The 16,360-nt window shown below is 38.5% G+C and overlaps 1 protein-coding gene across 1 annotated transcript in view; it reads left to right on the top strand.

The window, feature by feature from the left end:
* The window catches only part of LOC146457008 (uncharacterized), a 62,457-nt gene that overhangs the window by 43,974 nt on the left and 2,123 nt on the right, over nucleotides 1-16,360 (top strand). Inside the window, exons 48-65 of the mRNA XM_085092453.1 lie at nucleotides 49-156; nucleotides 505-575; nucleotides 2,261-2,324; nucleotides 3,155-3,254; nucleotides 4,646-4,701; nucleotides 5,893-5,993; nucleotides 6,585-6,685; nucleotides 7,761-7,849; nucleotides 9,153-9,218; nucleotides 9,868-9,981; nucleotides 10,301-10,357; nucleotides 11,286-11,381; nucleotides 12,042-12,087; nucleotides 12,242-12,297; nucleotides 13,347-13,433; nucleotides 14,191-14,248; nucleotides 14,512-14,715; nucleotides 15,895-15,944. Of these exons, the coding sequence (XP_084948579.1) occupies nucleotides 49-156; nucleotides 505-575; nucleotides 2,261-2,324; nucleotides 3,155-3,254; nucleotides 4,646-4,701; nucleotides 5,893-5,993; nucleotides 6,585-6,685; nucleotides 7,761-7,849; nucleotides 9,153-9,218; nucleotides 9,868-9,981; nucleotides 10,301-10,357; nucleotides 11,286-11,381; nucleotides 12,042-12,087; nucleotides 12,242-12,297; nucleotides 13,347-13,433; nucleotides 14,191-14,248; nucleotides 14,512-14,715; nucleotides 15,895-15,944 (1,524 nt within the window). The remainder of the gene's footprint in view (nucleotides 1-48; nucleotides 157-504; nucleotides 576-2,260; nucleotides 2,325-3,154; nucleotides 3,255-4,645; nucleotides 4,702-5,892; nucleotides 5,994-6,584; nucleotides 6,686-7,760; nucleotides 7,850-9,152; nucleotides 9,219-9,867; nucleotides 9,982-10,300; nucleotides 10,358-11,285; nucleotides 11,382-12,041; nucleotides 12,088-12,241; nucleotides 12,298-13,346; nucleotides 13,434-14,190; nucleotides 14,249-14,511; nucleotides 14,716-15,894; nucleotides 15,945-16,360) is intronic.

Below are 16,360 nucleotides of genomic sequence, written 5' to 3'. Positions count from 1 at the left end.
GTAATGCCGGCGGGCTTTGTTGGTAACCACAAGTACTTATGTTAATAGGTGATGAAAGAGAACTGCACCATCCCTAAGCCCCATTTGGTGGAGAACTTTATTCAGGATCTGATGTCAGAACACACAGAGAAGGACGATACTATGATATTTACTAAGGTATGCATAAGAATCAGTTTTCCAAATCTATATTTTGTAGGCAGAGAGTCAACGAAGAATTTCGACAGTCAATAGGTTCGGGTCTCTCCTAATCTTCCTAACACATCATTTATTTTCTCAGGTCAAGTGACCAGGTTTATCCGGTTTTTGACTTGTCGAACTTGTTATCTGGATCACTGATAAGGATATTAAGCTCTGACTGGTTGAAATGTAGTATTTGGGTGTTTTCGGTGTGCGTTTGTGTGCGTGCGTGGGCGGGGTTTTGTTTGTTTGCGTGCGTGTACTGTAATATTGAATTTCAGACTTCTTATCTTTAACTGTTCATAATTTTCTTATGATGATTTGCAGGAACACTTGGACAGATGTTTGGTGAAACTTGCCTCCGAAACATTACTGAGGGAGAGAAATTGTTTTGAGAGGTAAATAATTTACAAGCGGTATAGAAACACATTTTTCTTTCTTCCTTGATTTGCTTGTGGTGACGACGGAAATGAACTGTAGTTTTGGGTCATTGTTAGGAATGAACAGGAAAGAAGATAATGAACTGGAAATTCCTGTTTTCACTGACGCAGGCAGCTTCAGAGTAGAGTAGACAAGTTTAGTGTAGAAGAGATCGGAAGTTAAACTACGGTAGACTGATAAAGTGTCACCTATTTGTATTGTTATTTGAATGGCTATAAACATATTTGTATCGACGAAGACGTTAAGATAATGTTTCAGTTTAGTGAACAATAAACGTCCTAGTACACAGAGACTAGTATTAATTATCTTTGATTATGGATGGCCAGGATTGAAATGGATTGCAACTTTAGGGTTACCCGGTACCTTCAAAGGTGTCTTCAGAGGTGTCTCGCGTCCAAGCGATGTAGCGCGTCCGGTTTAAACTGTAGATACCTGAACCCTTATATCAAATTAAAGTTTATAGAACTGGCTATCAAACTAAACCAAGAATTTTGAAATAAAATCAATTGCCGAATTTTTAGCGCTGTTTTCTCGAATAAATTTTTTTCACTTGGAGGAGCCACTTCAAAGAGCTAAAACTCAAAAGGAATTTGTTCGTTTGCCTTCAAATTTGGACAGTAGCTAGTTTAACATATAAACAACAAAAACGTGTCTGCAAATTTTTTCTTTCGAAATATTTTTTCTCCGAGAGCGATTTTTGTACGATTACTCCACATTTTTTTCATCCTATTTCGAAAATGCTCCATAACTTTTCACTGCGATTGAATATGGCAAAACGCAGACACGTTTTTTTAGCGCTTTGGGTCCGGAAACTGAGGAGCAAATTAAATTAGCAATAAAACAAAATTCACTTTGACTTATAGCTTTAAAAAGGTGATTCGGACGCTCGCAATTAGAGGTCGTGAAAAATTCGACGATTCATTTTATTTCAAAAATCTTGGTATGGTTTGATAGTCAGCTTTATAAGCTTTAATTTGATATAGGTGTTTAGTTATCTACAGTTTAAACTGGACGCGCTACATCGCTTAAACGCGAGACACCTCTGAAGGTATCGGGTAACCTTAAAAATTATAGTTTGATTATAGTTTGTTCTTCCCAGGAGAAATCACTTAATATTTTCTTGTCGGTGCTCTGAGAGCAATTTGATGTTAGAGGAAGGTTACCTTGTCAAACATTTGAGACGTTTTGATCGAAACACAAAGAAATCTCCGTGACAGTGCCCCTTTAATGTGATCCAGTGATCAAGGCTGGCGCAGTTGTCACAGTAATCACCTCCCACCATTTGTTTTTGTTTCTCAGCTTTGCTTCGAGGTTTTTTCCGGACACGGTTTATCTTCCTCCACGTAAACAAAGAAAATTAAAAGCCAAATCAGTCCGGTATCTGAGATCCAGACATCCTATTCGGGTTTTAAAAAGCTGTAGACTCGATCACGTTACCAGTATCTAGAGCAAAAATTAGTCTAACAAGCACTAAACTAAATGACTATACGCAATATTTTTTGAGAGTGCAGACCATAACTTGTGAGAAAAGAATAGACTAGAGTATACCAAATTAGACAGGAAAGAGTGTTTAAAACAAAGGAAAAATAAGTTCGTTTCTTCGCCTCTTCTTATCAATTTTCTTTCGATGAATTTCTTCCAGCTATGCAATGTACTATGAGAACCTTCTACGTCATCAGCATCAACTGTTGTACATCAAAGAACAGGTATGATATCACAGTAATTTGTTCACCTCATCTTATTATTCAATACATCGTAACACAGCCCAAATATGGTCATGGTGCAGTGAATATTCGTTTACCGTAGTCAACAGATTTACTGCAAAATACGTAATTTCGTATATGTCGGGGAGAAAAGTGTCAAAATAAAGATCGTCTCCAGCTTTCTGCAATAAAACTGTGAAAAAGTGTTGAAAGCAGTGTATTGTAAATAAGTCCTTGTAAGTAGTTGTTTGTAAGTACTGTTTCGTGATTTTAAGTAACTTATTCCGAGTACTGTTTTGTAAATTGTAACTTTTCTTTTGTTTTGCTCTTGGTAAGTTGTAGATAAGCTGTTAACTGTAATTAGTAAATCAAGTTCTTAAAGTATTATAACGTGTCTGTGGTATAATAAAAATTATAAACAAATTACAAAATAATAATAATAATAATAATAATAATAATAATAATAATAATAATAATAATAATAATAATAATAATAAAACTGTGCTTTGTTATCAATGTGTTGAATAATTAAACAATTATCCTGCTCAATCTTGCGGAATATCCTCTGATTTTAGCCAACTCGTCCAACGGCCTCGTCGGCTTAGTATCAGGAGATGTCCCCCGAGATTTTGCAGGATAATTGTTGTCTTCTTAACATTTCGATCGCGTTGTGTACATTAGTCCTGTATCTTGTGTAGATACCGTAAAATGTTATGTTATGCGCGCCAACTTTTAATATGACGTCGTCATTAATGCACGGCAGTGATCAGATTTCCGTGAACGGCCGAATTGATTGAAGTCACTTTTTTTGTTTGGAATTTTCATTTGCGTAGGAAACTAAGCAATATGTGGACACAATCGAAGCCAATAGCTCAGCAACCATCGTGGATGTCCATTGTCAGCTGGCAGACCGGAGTCATGAACAGCTTCTCGGTAAGGTAGCCAAAGAGGCCACAAGCTTAAACAGGAAGTTCCGGTATAAAAGGGTCCTGGCCTGGCCTTTCTCACCTACAGTTGGCAATCAACCATAACAGCGTGAACAACTGACAAACAGCAGTTATTTTTCTACGACCCTTACCAGTAAAATTGGCTTAGTTTTCAAAATAAACCATGCTAAACAAATAAGAACTTGATATCTTATTTTGTTGTGGTGGTATTGTGAAATTTTGAGGCATTTTTTCATAGGACGCTTGAGTCAACAACTTGCCACGTCTAAATGGCGTGTAAAATTGTTCCTCACGCCCACAAGGGTGTGAAATAAAGGAGGAGCTTGCCCATTTATAACGGACCTTCTTGTTTAAAACCAAAACTAAGGGAGTTTTGTCTAATGTGATCGTCCGGGTGAGAGTAGTCTTAAGTTTTACGGCTAGTTTTTTGCTGCAACTGCATAAGCAATTGAAACTTAGGAGAAGGTCTGTTATAGATGGAAAATTCGTGCTTTGAAGGAATGAACGAGAAGGACATTTAGAATTACAGTAGAAAGCCGCTAACTTGAACTAATCCCGATTACCCCCGAATTTGACCCCATTATTGTTTCCGTCATTTGCTATCAGGTAACTCGAACTGATTTTACTTCCCCTTCGCGCAAATTGACCCCGATAACTCGAACTCTCTTTTCAAAACGTCGGTTAGTAAACCTATTGGTTACCTGATTGTAATGTATGGAAACGTCCTTAACTAGATCTCAGCCTTTGTTTTGGCCTTCATTTGTTCTTAAAATTTTGTCTAAAATTCCCAAACTAAACGTTCTTGTCCAAAGGCTCCCGCAGAACAGATTCGTTGCACCAAAGGAAATTCCACCTTGGGAAACTATTTGGTCGGCAAAACAAGACAAGATGTCTCTCCATTTGTGTACAAGCAGCTTTACGAACCACTCTGCTATAAATTAAGATAACAAGGCAGAGGAGGATGTGATGTCTCGTTCTTCTCGACTCAACAGTCCCTGTATTTCGTGGATATTTTTAAATACAAAAATAGCGCAAAGATAAGCTAAAGAAAATTACGACTGAAATAATTAAACTTCTCCTGTAGTCATCTTCGTGTAATTGTATCTTCCCCGTTGCAAAGACTTACATTACAAGCTGGGTAAACAAGTTGAAACTCGTTTCAATAACATCTTCATTCAGTTGGAGGTTTTCTTCAAGTAGAATGTTTTGAGATTCTTTAACATTGAAGACCTGGTCGTATTTATCTCTAGTGTTTTATTTCCACATTTTTTTAAGGTGAATGTTTAAAGTGGAAAACTAGTCTGTAGTAGTTTTAAGCTGATATTGATGCCATCACTGCAAATGTAAGTTAATTAAGATTCATCCATTTTTTCACAGAAATCACGGCTCTTCGAGCGAAGATTGCCGAGATGCGGGAATCTCTTATGAATCAAGTAAGAAAGAACACGCATCTACTGACTCCTTAGAGACTTCATCGTTCAAACATAACGAAGTTACTTCAGCTATCTTTAGGGGCACGTTCTCTATAACAAGAACCGGCATAGCGTGTGTTTAACTATTCTGCCAGCCCCCCTCCCCCCCCCCCCCCCTCCTACCCCATCATCATCAAGTATATATGAAGACGGAATTCATTGAAAAATCTGGAAACCAGTTGTGTTTTTTAGGGATGTAAAATATCAAAAGGTATGGATGTCTTTGAATAGCTTGAAAGAGTAATATGTGCTCGGTATTTAGGCATCATGACGTCAGAATGTCGTGACCGAGACCCAGTAAGACACACCCTAAGTAACACTTTGAAAACCCGAGCATTGTGGGACAGTTTCTTGATATTTTGATCGCATCTTCAAGTGACGTCATACGAAGGCTTCTGAGAAAACGTGTATCAAAACACAGTACAGTGGAACCCCGCCTTACGACCACCTCGTTAATAGGACCACCTCGTTATTACGACCACATTTTCGTGCTTCGAATGAATTGAAAGTCCAGTCTTTTCCTTAGTTTTACAACCTCGTTAATCCGACCACCCCATTATTACAGTGGAACCCCGTTAATACGACCACCTTCGGGCCGCGAAAATGCGGTTGTAATAACGGGGTGGTCGGATTAACGAGGTTGTAGAACTAAGGAAAAGGCTGCACTTTCAATTCATTTGGGGCACAAAAATGTAGTCCTATTAACGAGGTGGTCGTAAGGCGGGGTTCCACTGTACAACCGCATTTTCTCGGTCCGAAGGTGGTCGTATTAACAAGGTTCCACTGTAGAAACAATCGTTCCAGAACCCCAATACGCATCACATTTCTCGGATGAAACCAGCTCCTTAGTAAACGTTTAGCATCACTTTAATATAAAGGCGTCACAAATTTCTTAGAACAGTGCTTCTTCCAATTTTTACCGTGAGCATCAAACGATCTTTGAGTATTCTGCCAATCAGATTGCAGGATTTTTTAGGATACCGTCTGCTGACTAACAGAGAAAAAAAATTTAAAAAAATCTTAGGAATACAATTTTAAAATATCGTTCGTTACACCGTGGACTTCGTCGCATAGAGGTTCCGCTGTAGTTGTCTACAATCCTGATTTGCATTTGTGGTATCCTTCTTATTGGTCTTTTATGTTTCATTTCAGGAGAAAGAGCTGAGAGAGCGCATTAAGAGTGACTTTGCTTCTTTAGTTCAGGAGTTATTCTCCAACTGTTTCTCCATGAAGAACCGTTTTGAAGAATTCCGGTGAGACCATGATTGTAATGTTATTTGTTAGTTATTTCTTTTTCTCTTTCACTGCCCGCCTCGATTAGCTTTCACTACTTGCGCCGGGTCCAGTGTAATTAACTTTAAAGTTGGTTACTTAAAATAAAGATTGATTGATTGATTGATTGATTGATTGATTGATTGATTGATTGATTGACTGACTGACTGACTGACTGACTGACTGATTGATTGATTGATTGATTGATTGATTGATTGATTGATTAATCTATCATCGATCGATCGATCGATCGAGATTTCGCAGATGGAAGTATAGAAAAGGGAAGGAAAATCTGTTATTTAGATATTGATAGGGTCTGTCAAAATATCTCAAACAACCCCAACGAAAAAAGGCATTTTTTTCTGCGGTAGTGGAGGTATATGAAAGAGGCACCATTTTCTATGGAAGATACATGAAACTATTGCCATTGGTTGGATGGTGTAACCATTTAGCACAGTTGCTGCCATGTTACTCTAACCAATCTACCTCTGTTAAAATAAATAAATAAATAAATAAATAAATAAATAAATAATAAATTTGTTGTGATCATCTGTTTGTTTTTTCTTTTCAAGATTGTTTTTACACGATGACGTACATGAGAATTTGAGTGAAGTGCGACGTAAAGCCGTGGAAGATATGAAGAAACTCCGAGAGAAGTCTGGGACCCTGAAAGGTTAGAGCTTCAATAGCAATTTCCCTAAACCCTATAAATGCACCCTACAAACGGTGTTTGATTCTAAACCTCATTCCTGGACGATTCCGGTTGCATATGGGACCACTATTTCTACGTTGAACATATAAAGCCGTTTGTAGGCGCCAAAAAGAGACATTCCTTCCCCTTTATAATAACTCTTTAACATAGCACAGACTAGAGATTACAATGGGATACCGAAGCCAGGGGCTTATATGTCACAGGTGGTAAAGTAAAGAAAACAAATCGATATTACAATATATGCTTTAGAAAATTAAATTTATCATTTCGTATTTCATTTTTGTTGCTTACTTGCCAAGAGAAGTTGATGGAGGAGTCATCAGCGAAATTTAGTTTTTTAGGTAAAAATTGAATATAAGGATCTTACGAAGAGTCGCTCTTAACGTCCAAGATGGCGGCCATAGCGCTGAACCAAAATAATACGCCTGTATTGAAGGCTATTACAATTCCGGAGATAAATCAATTACAAAGATAGCACATAACAAAAGCCAGCTTAGTTAAAACCCTAAATACAATTCCAAAGTTTGAAACTATTAGCAAGATATTATATAACAAATTAAAGCCATTTATATGAAGACCCTGAGTGCTGGAGTTCGAACCCAGGCTTCTCGCTTTACAAACCAGCGCACTACCAACCAAGTTAACCATTCGATGGTAGTATTTGTTATTATCATGGGTGGTTTCCATTCAGACACAATTTTCGATTGGAAATTTCGGAAATTTTTAATGGAAAGGCTTTTCTTCCAGTCTTTCCAAACTTGCAATCTCATTGGTCGATCAAAAAACGTCCGTGATGGTGCAACAAAAAGGCAACAAAATGGAAATGGCAATTTTGTGCAAATAGAACGGGAATTTACGTTCCAAAAAAAGTGGAGCACCTCCAATGACGTTCCGTTTGTTCCGAAAAATTTTCGCTTGATCCGCGCGTACCATTTACATTTCAACCGGTTAAACCGGACCAAATGGAGAGTGCCTGATGAGACAGGCTGTGTGCCTTGGAAGCTCACATCTTTCATTTATTTGCGTGCAATTACAGAAGAGAGTGAAGCTGCCTCGAAGCAAGTTTTAGCCAAAGCTGAGCAGATCAGGAAATTCCAAGAGGAAAACAAATACTTAGGGCAACTGGTGAGTCATGCAGACGAATTGTTTTGTAAACCGTGAATCAAGGTTTTATGGTCAGTGTCTGTCAGATCCAAACAGGGAACCTTGGCAACCCTGTTCCCAGGGTCTTCTTCTTCATCCTCTTCCCAGGGAACGGAAAAAGAAGAGACCCTGGGAACGAGGTTAGGAACCTTGCTATATGTAAACAAAAGACGCCCTAAGAAGAGATAGGGCAAAAACTTTTGGGTGATGTCAGGGAATCTCAAAGCCAGTGAATAGTCAGGGAGCTTTATTTTCAGTGCGCCTCAAGGTCTGTTACGTGTTATAATTTTCTCTTATGGGAGCAAAGCAGTCTTGTTTCAAAAAAAAACAGATGTAACGAATTTATTTGATGTCAATAACACGGGGAGTGCTTGCGCAATCTCTCGAGCCAGAGGTTCATGACAAAGTGCTTGACAATAATCCAGATCGAATTGGAATTTGGAAATGTTGGTTTTTGAGGAGAGGGGGAAAACGGAGCACCCGGAGAAAAACCGCTCGGAGCAAGGACAAGAACCAACAATAAACATTTGGAACTTTACCGCCAAGAATTCAGCATGTTGTTAGTTAAAGTGCACCTAACCCTCAAATTTTTTTTCGCTTAAATAAATCTTTGCACCTGTTCGAAACGCATTGAGCCTTTTTGCGCCTTTTTTCAACCAAATCTTGACCTTTTATAGGCTGTAAAAGTTACGAAAGCTAGCCATCATCTGTCCAATGACCGAGCTTGTAAGGGGCATGGGTCTATTCCTTACTTGACGTCACAAACTGATTTGCATTGTATTAAGTCTTTGTGAAAATGCATGCAAAGCAGTTTGTGACGTCAAGTAAGGAATAGACCCATGCCCCTTACAAGCTCGGTCATGGGACAGATGATGGCTAGATTTCGTAACTTTTACATCCTATAAAAAGTCAAGATATGGTTAAAAAAAGACGCAAAAAGGCTCAATGCGTTTCGAACAGGTGCAAAGATTTATTTAAGCGAAAAAAAATGGTTAGGTTCACTTTAAACAGCAAGTGATTGAAAATCATGAAAATGAGGGAATTTTCCTGATGCTTATCAATGGTATTCCTGCAAAACAAAATGAAAAATTTTGTGTGTGACAAATTGGCAATATGCAATCACTTTTCTCTTCCTGCCGTTAGTTATCTTAATAAGCTCTATCTCTATTTTTGTAGTTGTCACAGTACTTTTTATCCTCTCTAGAAATGCATGCCTCTCTCGCTGAAATTAATTGTAGTTCAATGTATTTATTTTGATTTAAGTTTTATTTCTTTGATTTTCCAGTTCCTCAAAATAAAGACGATGAACAATTGGAAGCGGACCCGCCTGTTCATCCGTTATCACGACTCGGTACTGTATAAAAATAATTTCTTTTCTTCTTTATTTTGAGAACGCGATTAATTTTCCATTGGCTGTTTACGTCTTGTTCACACTGGCGACGAAATCGGAAGCGTAAGGAACCTTCTCTTTCCAGTTGGAATCAAAAGCGAAGAAGGAATCGGAATCACAAGGATCAGAACGTTTTCCTTTTTCTTCCTATTCCCTCTCTGATTCGTCCGTCGTTTGCCATCGAGTATGAACTGGTTTTTTGGAATCACATAGCTCATTCCTAATTCCTTTACCCGAGATTAAGAACGGCAAATATGGCGGCCTTCCGCCATTTTGAACGAAAGGGAGGCTTCCTTTTCTGCTTCCATCGTATCTTTTCATACTAGACAGAAGATTCTTGTGATTCCGACTCCGATTCCACTTCCGTCGCTTTAGCTACAGTGGTGTGGTACTTTGGAGCAACTACCCTCAGATTTGTGGAAGGCAGAATCACTAAATGACTTCTGTCACCAGCTATACTCGTGCAGCCACTTTAGTGACTAATTTTATTCATTAACACGGCATCCTTGTAAAGCAGTACTTTGTAATTCTTAGAGTGAAAGATATTTAGGTTTTTTTACAGTGCTAATAAATTTACTGTGTTAAAGTTATCCAATCCAATTTTCTTAAGGTGGAGGGATTGCGCGACGAAGCAGACAAAGCCAAAAGAGAATGTCTTGAGGTGAAGAAGATTGCGGAAGAGAAAGAGGTTCTATTCAAGCAGGAACAAGCCGCTCTGAGAAAGGTACGTCACAGCTCAGGAAACAGAATTGACAAAAATTTCCCAACCCATTATGGTTTTACGTGGTTAACACACCCCACCATACCCCAAGTCTTTGCAACCGACCTGAAATCTAATAGATCTTATAGAAAGACTCCAGCCTTCTTACTGTAGAAGTGTGTTGGTAGTTTGATCTTTTGTGTTTTCTTAGTCGCAGCTATTCTGGGTCGTTGCCTGTTGTAACAACCTACAACGAAGCGCCTTCCTCGCGTGCAAAAAAAACGAAAAAAAGGAACCTCGTGACAAGTTAGGTTTACTTTCATTTTTATTTTGTAAATTTCAGGCCCTTTCAGAAGTGGAACGAGAGTGCCAAAAACTCCGTAGGAAGTTACAATATGAGGTAAACATTAAGTCTTTTCTAAGACGATTGTAAGAATTAAATAAAATATATCCTTCCAGTCAAGGAGTTTTTACATGTAACTGAATTTTCAATTTTTTTTTTTTTTTTTTTTTTTTTTTTGCGTTTGCTTTGTTTGTTTTCTTGCCACGCTCTGTCTGTCATTGGCCAATGAAACGTGGCATTTCAACCAATTAGAAGGTAAACTAAACCAGTTATATCTTGACATACAGGTTTTTTTCCCGCGCTTAGCATCCTTTACATGAGGCTTTGGAGTTCAACTAGTTCACTGGGTTGACTGCGTTTGTCTTCAATGACAAGGGACCAATTTAATAAAACCTTCAAAAACTCATAAATAGTTCATAAAGAAATAACAAAAGAAATTAATGTTTAATGAGTGTCTTTATATCTGATAAAGACACGGCTAAACTTTATGTCCAATTTTTTAGACCAAATTAACCTCAAATCTAAATATTAGAGCAAAAATGAGTTGATCTATATCGGAGATTTTGAAGCCGTTCAAAAAACTCGCAGCACGTGTTTTATCGGATTTAAAAACTCTCGGCTTCGCCTCGTGTTTTTAAATCCGATAAAACACTGCTGCTCGTTTTTTAAACACTTTAAACTTAAAGCTAGTGAACTGTGGAGAAAGAAGGAGTAAGCTGGAGTGCTTAGTTCATAACTAAAGGCAAATTCGCCTGCGTAAAGAGATTTAAACATTACACACGCATGCAGAAAATGATCTCAACAAACATTGCGTTCCTGTTGAAAACTTTATAATTTATTTATTATAGTTTGTCTGTATATAAAGCAATATAGTCCACTGGATCTCGTCGTACACCTTGTCGTGGGCTCACGTGTGGCTCCATTCTGAATAAAGATTTATAACCTATCTTAGGTTTATTTAAACGTTTTTTTTTTCTTTCTTTAGCAAAAGACCAAACTCCAGAAGATGCACTCTCAGATGCAAGAGGCTCACAGCATGAGACAGCTGGAGTTGGCAAAATCTACAAACATCGATAAACTGGTCAGTGCAACGCGGTATTCTATAACCCACAGTAGCCCATCCCTTTGTGAATCTGGTTCCCAGGGTCTGCGATCCTTTTGTTCAGTTGCCCGTTCCGCTGGACAAGGGTAACGAAGGCTCTCGGGACGAGATTGTGCCCTTGTTTCCTGTGAATAGGACGTTTTCATGATGGTATCATTTAACTACAACTACCAGAGTTCATTTCGTTTTCCTTTCAAGTTAAAATTTTGTAATCCCAGTGGACAGCAAAGAACAGTAGCTCTAATTAGCATGAGAAAACAAAATCTGAAGGATTCTGGTAGTTGTGGTCAAGACGCCATAGTGAAAATGTACCTTTTAGAGGAAATCTGTCAAATGACCAACTCCAGTTTATTTGTGTTCGTTACTTGGTTTTCTGAAAGCTCTCCTTGTACATGCTAGGGGTTGGGGGAGGGGTGAGATAGTTTGGGATAAGTTGGACGCGAGTTTTTCTCCAGCAATCTTACGTTACAATTAGCTTCTTCGTCAGGTGTCGAAGTGGTCTGAATTTTCTGTTGTTATAGTTGTTGTTGTTGTGTTAAATCTAAAGATTTCTGCATGTATAAATGTACACAAGAGATCACCTTACTTTCCTTTTTTTAACAACCGCTCCTTTCAAAATTGTTGTTTTTTACCTTTCAGATTGCAGATCTGGAGGAGAAGGAATTTCAGCTTCGACTTCTCACTCGTAAGTGCAATCTAAATGGCATATTACTTGATCATTGCCTTAGAGCAGAGATTTTTTTGCTCTATCGACATAAACCAAGTAAGAGTTTTCTGTTCCTTAGAATAGTGAATGTTGGTGGAAATTAATGGTATTTTCATCGCCTTTCTTCACACAGAGAATTTGGACAGAGATCAGAGAAGAAACCTTTTTGCACAAGAGCAGTCCAAAAAGGTAATTTACAGCATTTTATTTGGTATCCATGACACGTGAGTTCATGAGCACAGTTAGCGGGGAGGGGACATTGAGGAGAGTGGAGCAATGTCGTAAAAGTTCAGTTGATCTGCGATCAAGAGGGTTAGCGGTTACTCTCCTCTCGACGTAGCCCTGATAAAAACTAAAAGTGATTTCTTTTCTGTTTGCATGGGTATCTTTTTCTCGACCTCAGTCCCTACGATTGTTTGCTCAGCAATAGGCCATTGCCGAATTGCTTTGAGCCTCATTAAGAAAGCGAGGCTAAGTACAAAGTTTTAATCATGAAAATTACTTTTCGTTCATATGCAAACAAAACTAATTTTTATAGGAAAAGCTTTGCCCTTAGCCTCGCTTTCAGAATGAGGCTCACAGCAACTCGGAAGTGGGGAATTGAATCGACAATTAAAATATCGCTAGGGCTCTGGGAACGAGAATGAGGATATACATCCAACTCAACTGACCAGACATTGACCGAGTATTTTGATTTTGAGATAGACAGCTTATCCATAGGGGTCACGTAGTAAAAGCCCCTTTTAGTATTTATTTATTTATTTCTGTTTTGAGCGTTGTTTTAATAAAAACTGTGACCTACCAAACAGGTGAATTGACACTTTCTGGAACCACTAATAAAATTCTTTGGTCTTAAAGGAGAAGGATCATCGGTTTTTGACCTCTTTTGTTAAAATGGTGAAGTAAGGCCTTCACCTAGCTACAGTGAAAGGAACAACTCGTGATCTGTTCTAGAGAGAACTTGAAAAACGTTAGCCTAACATTTTTCAAGTTTCAATCCATTCTGTCTCTGGCCAGAGGCACTAATCGAAAATTTAATTCACTGGGGTGATAATTTATAACAAAACTAGACAATTTTTGTTTCTGTTGACAGACAAACATTTTTGGGTTTTGAAATTGCGTCAAATTCGCTTGATACTTCCCCTTTAAGAAGTACATCAAAGTCGTTAAAAAAGGTTCACTTTTCTTTATAAACAATGAAACGTTTATGATGGTTATATTTTCTTTGTGTTTTGCAGGCCTTGAAACAAATGATGGTGCAGCTGGATCATGAGCGACATTTAAAACTCGATGCTTTTGAGAGAGTTGAGGATCTGCAAAGACAGGTGACATTTTTTTTACATCAATATACAAACTCTCCTAACTTGAATCGGTGCATTTCTCTCCCCAAGAGTTCGGTGAATTTGATTTTATATTCCTCTTAAAATGCCTGTTGCTGAATATAAGAGTTCAAAGAATTTGATTTTACATTCCTCTTAAAACGCGTGTTGCTGAAATATATGCGGATCTGATGAAAGTGGTAATGCAGAATTTTTATATTTGTTTAATCAAATTTTCATGTTGTTCCCGTATGGAAATTGAAAAAAATATCCTTATCAATTTTTTTATCCCTGTGTTTGAAACGTATAAAAGTGTCAAATTGCACTTCCGGTTGGGTACAATACCGCGCAAGACGGGAGACTGGGGATAGTAATGCTGTGACGTCAATACAGGAAAGCTAGTCCTGCGATTTCTCTATTTCTCAGTTGTTTTTTGTGTGCAGAGGAAGAAAACTGTGTGGACGAGAATATTATTGGAATTGTTGAATACTCAGAATGAAAAAACCGAGGAATAGAGAAACCACAAGCGTTCCTTTATTGACGTCACAGCCTTGCTATCACCAATCTCCCGTCTTTTACCCAACCCGAGGTGAAATTTGACGCTTTTATGCGCCTCAAACAGAAATGGTTTATTAACCAAAAAGTATTTATAACGTTGCTTCAATTCAGTAAGGATATATCTTTCTCCTTAAAAAGAATATTTATCCTCTTCAACAAATAATGTTCTCTTATTTATTTATCTTCCTGATTCTTCTCCCCTTAGATATATGAATATGAGCAGCATCTTGCCAGCGGGCTGTCAAGACCAGGCTCCGGAGCAGGTAACTATCATTAACAACCAACACTGTGTATGTGCGTTTTGCAACACAGCCCCTATTAAACCTTTCAATATTGAATAGCGGTTGGTAGTCAAATCTACGGCGACAGTTTGCTTAAATTAAAATATTTGGAAATATCACGTGATCTGCGGACCAAAGTAAACTGAGAAAAAGTATAAAGCATCCTTCTTTCCTTCCTTCCTTATATGTTTCGTTCTCTTTACCGCAATTGCTAGGAGTAAGGTTTAATTCTTCACCTCTCTTAGGCTCGCGATCCGCCTCTCGGACAGAGAAGCGTCCGTTATCCTCGTACAGGACGGTACCAGATACTTATGCAGCGTCTCCAGTCTTCATTCCTTCTGTAGCCGCTCGTCCAAGCAAACCCGTCAATGTAGTCAATCCTCTCGGGGGAGGTCTCTGGCCACCTCCTGTCCCATTCCCACAGAGGAAAGCTACCACACCCGACCCTGGTAAGTCAAGAATTTGTCTTGTTGTTATTGTCACTCTTCAAGGGGAAGAGAGAAGAGGGGATGCAACCATGTGAGCCACCGAACTGTCGATTGGCAATGTGTAATTTGAACTCCTTCCGGGTGTTGAGCCGGTTCAAATTGCAATCAAGCTTCTTTTAAGGACGGTGCCTACTATTGTTACTGCGCATACGTTCTGCGCATCGGGAGATACTCGGGTTTCCTATGGGTGGTGCCTACTAATACAGGAATATTTTTGCGCGGTTTAAAACTATACGGATAAAGCAGAACTTACCAAATGCTTTTGGTATCTGAAAAGAAAATTGGGGGTAACCATGCATTTTTCAGAGATAATTAAGCTTCAATTTAGGAAAAAATCCCATACATTGCTTTATATTTTAGCGTTTTTTAGAGATATTATTGCTTAATTATCTCTGAAAAATGCGTGGTTACCCCCAATTTTCTTTTTGGATTCCAATAGGCCTTGCTAAGATCTGCTTTTCTCGCATAGTCATAAACCGCACAAAAATACTTCGGTATTAGTAGGCACCGTCCTTAATTAAGTAGCCATCGTGAGTTAACATATCAAAAACACGACCCACAGTGTTTCATCACATATCAAACACCGAGAAGAGAGTTGAAAATACGACGCGTTGCGGAGTATTTCTGACGAACTGCGAGGTTTTTGATATTGTGATGAAACACTGTGACGAGTGTTTGATATAACTCCTCAAACAAACTGAGAAAATAGGGTTGCAAAAATGAGGAGTTTTGCATCAGATATCCAAACACGTCACGGTGCATCATTTCCTTTGTCTTTGAATTATTAATGAGTTTGAGAAGAACTAGTCTTGCTTGAGGTCAGGTCTCCCAGAAATCGTCTAATATGAGAACGGTTCCTAGCAGAAACCGCATTCACTGAATCGAATAAGGCGAGTAAATCACTACAACCATTACACAATTTTTGTTCCCACAATCTGCGTTAGACTTTATTTAAAATATGGTTTTGCCGTCGTTAAATTCATACTACTTTCCCTGCCATGCGGAGTTCTGTATTTACCAATTTCTCGCCTTCTAATGAGTAATTACCATCCACTGAGACAGTGACAACTTCACATTAGGAGTCGAAACTTAGTAATTCAATTTGATCTGCGATGCTTGATTTCTTCTCTTTTACCTCAGGTGTAAGTTCGTCCTATTCACCGCCTCCTAAAATCCAGCGGCCAAAAACTGTAAGTATTTCTGGTGTTGTACGTTTATACAATGCCTCATTTCAGAAACTATGGGGAGACTGGTACGAGTCAGCGATTGTGGGATCGTTTGGGTGGGAGAGGGTGGAGTTAGGGTGTTGGGGGGGGGGGGGGGGGCAAGCCATCGTCTCCGCTGCGAAAAATAAATTCTTCGGCATTTTCTTGGAGCATTTGTGCCGTATTTAAAACATTGTGTCTATTAAAGCTTTCTGCTGCAGGCAATTGTTTTTCAGTCAAAGTTCCTCAAACGAGGCCACAATCCTAGTATCATGGGGTTTGGGTATCTTTTGTTAAAAATGATGAAATAAGACCTTCAATCAGCTGCCAAATAATTCTAGAATGACGAGGAGAAAGAAATCAACTCAATTCTTGAAAGGAACAACTCGTGATCTATTCTA

The sequence above is a fragment of the Pavona decussata genome, unplaced genomic scaffold (genome assembly GCF_977016875.1).
Source record: "Pavona decussata unplaced genomic scaffold, jaPavDecu1.1 SCAFFOLD_250, whole genome shotgun sequence".
Lineage (NCBI taxonomy): Eukaryota > Metazoa > Cnidaria > Anthozoa > Scleractinia > Agariciidae > Pavona > Pavona decussata.
Note: the sequence above shows the minus strand (reverse complement) of the source record. Positions and strands in the feature narration are given on the sequence as shown.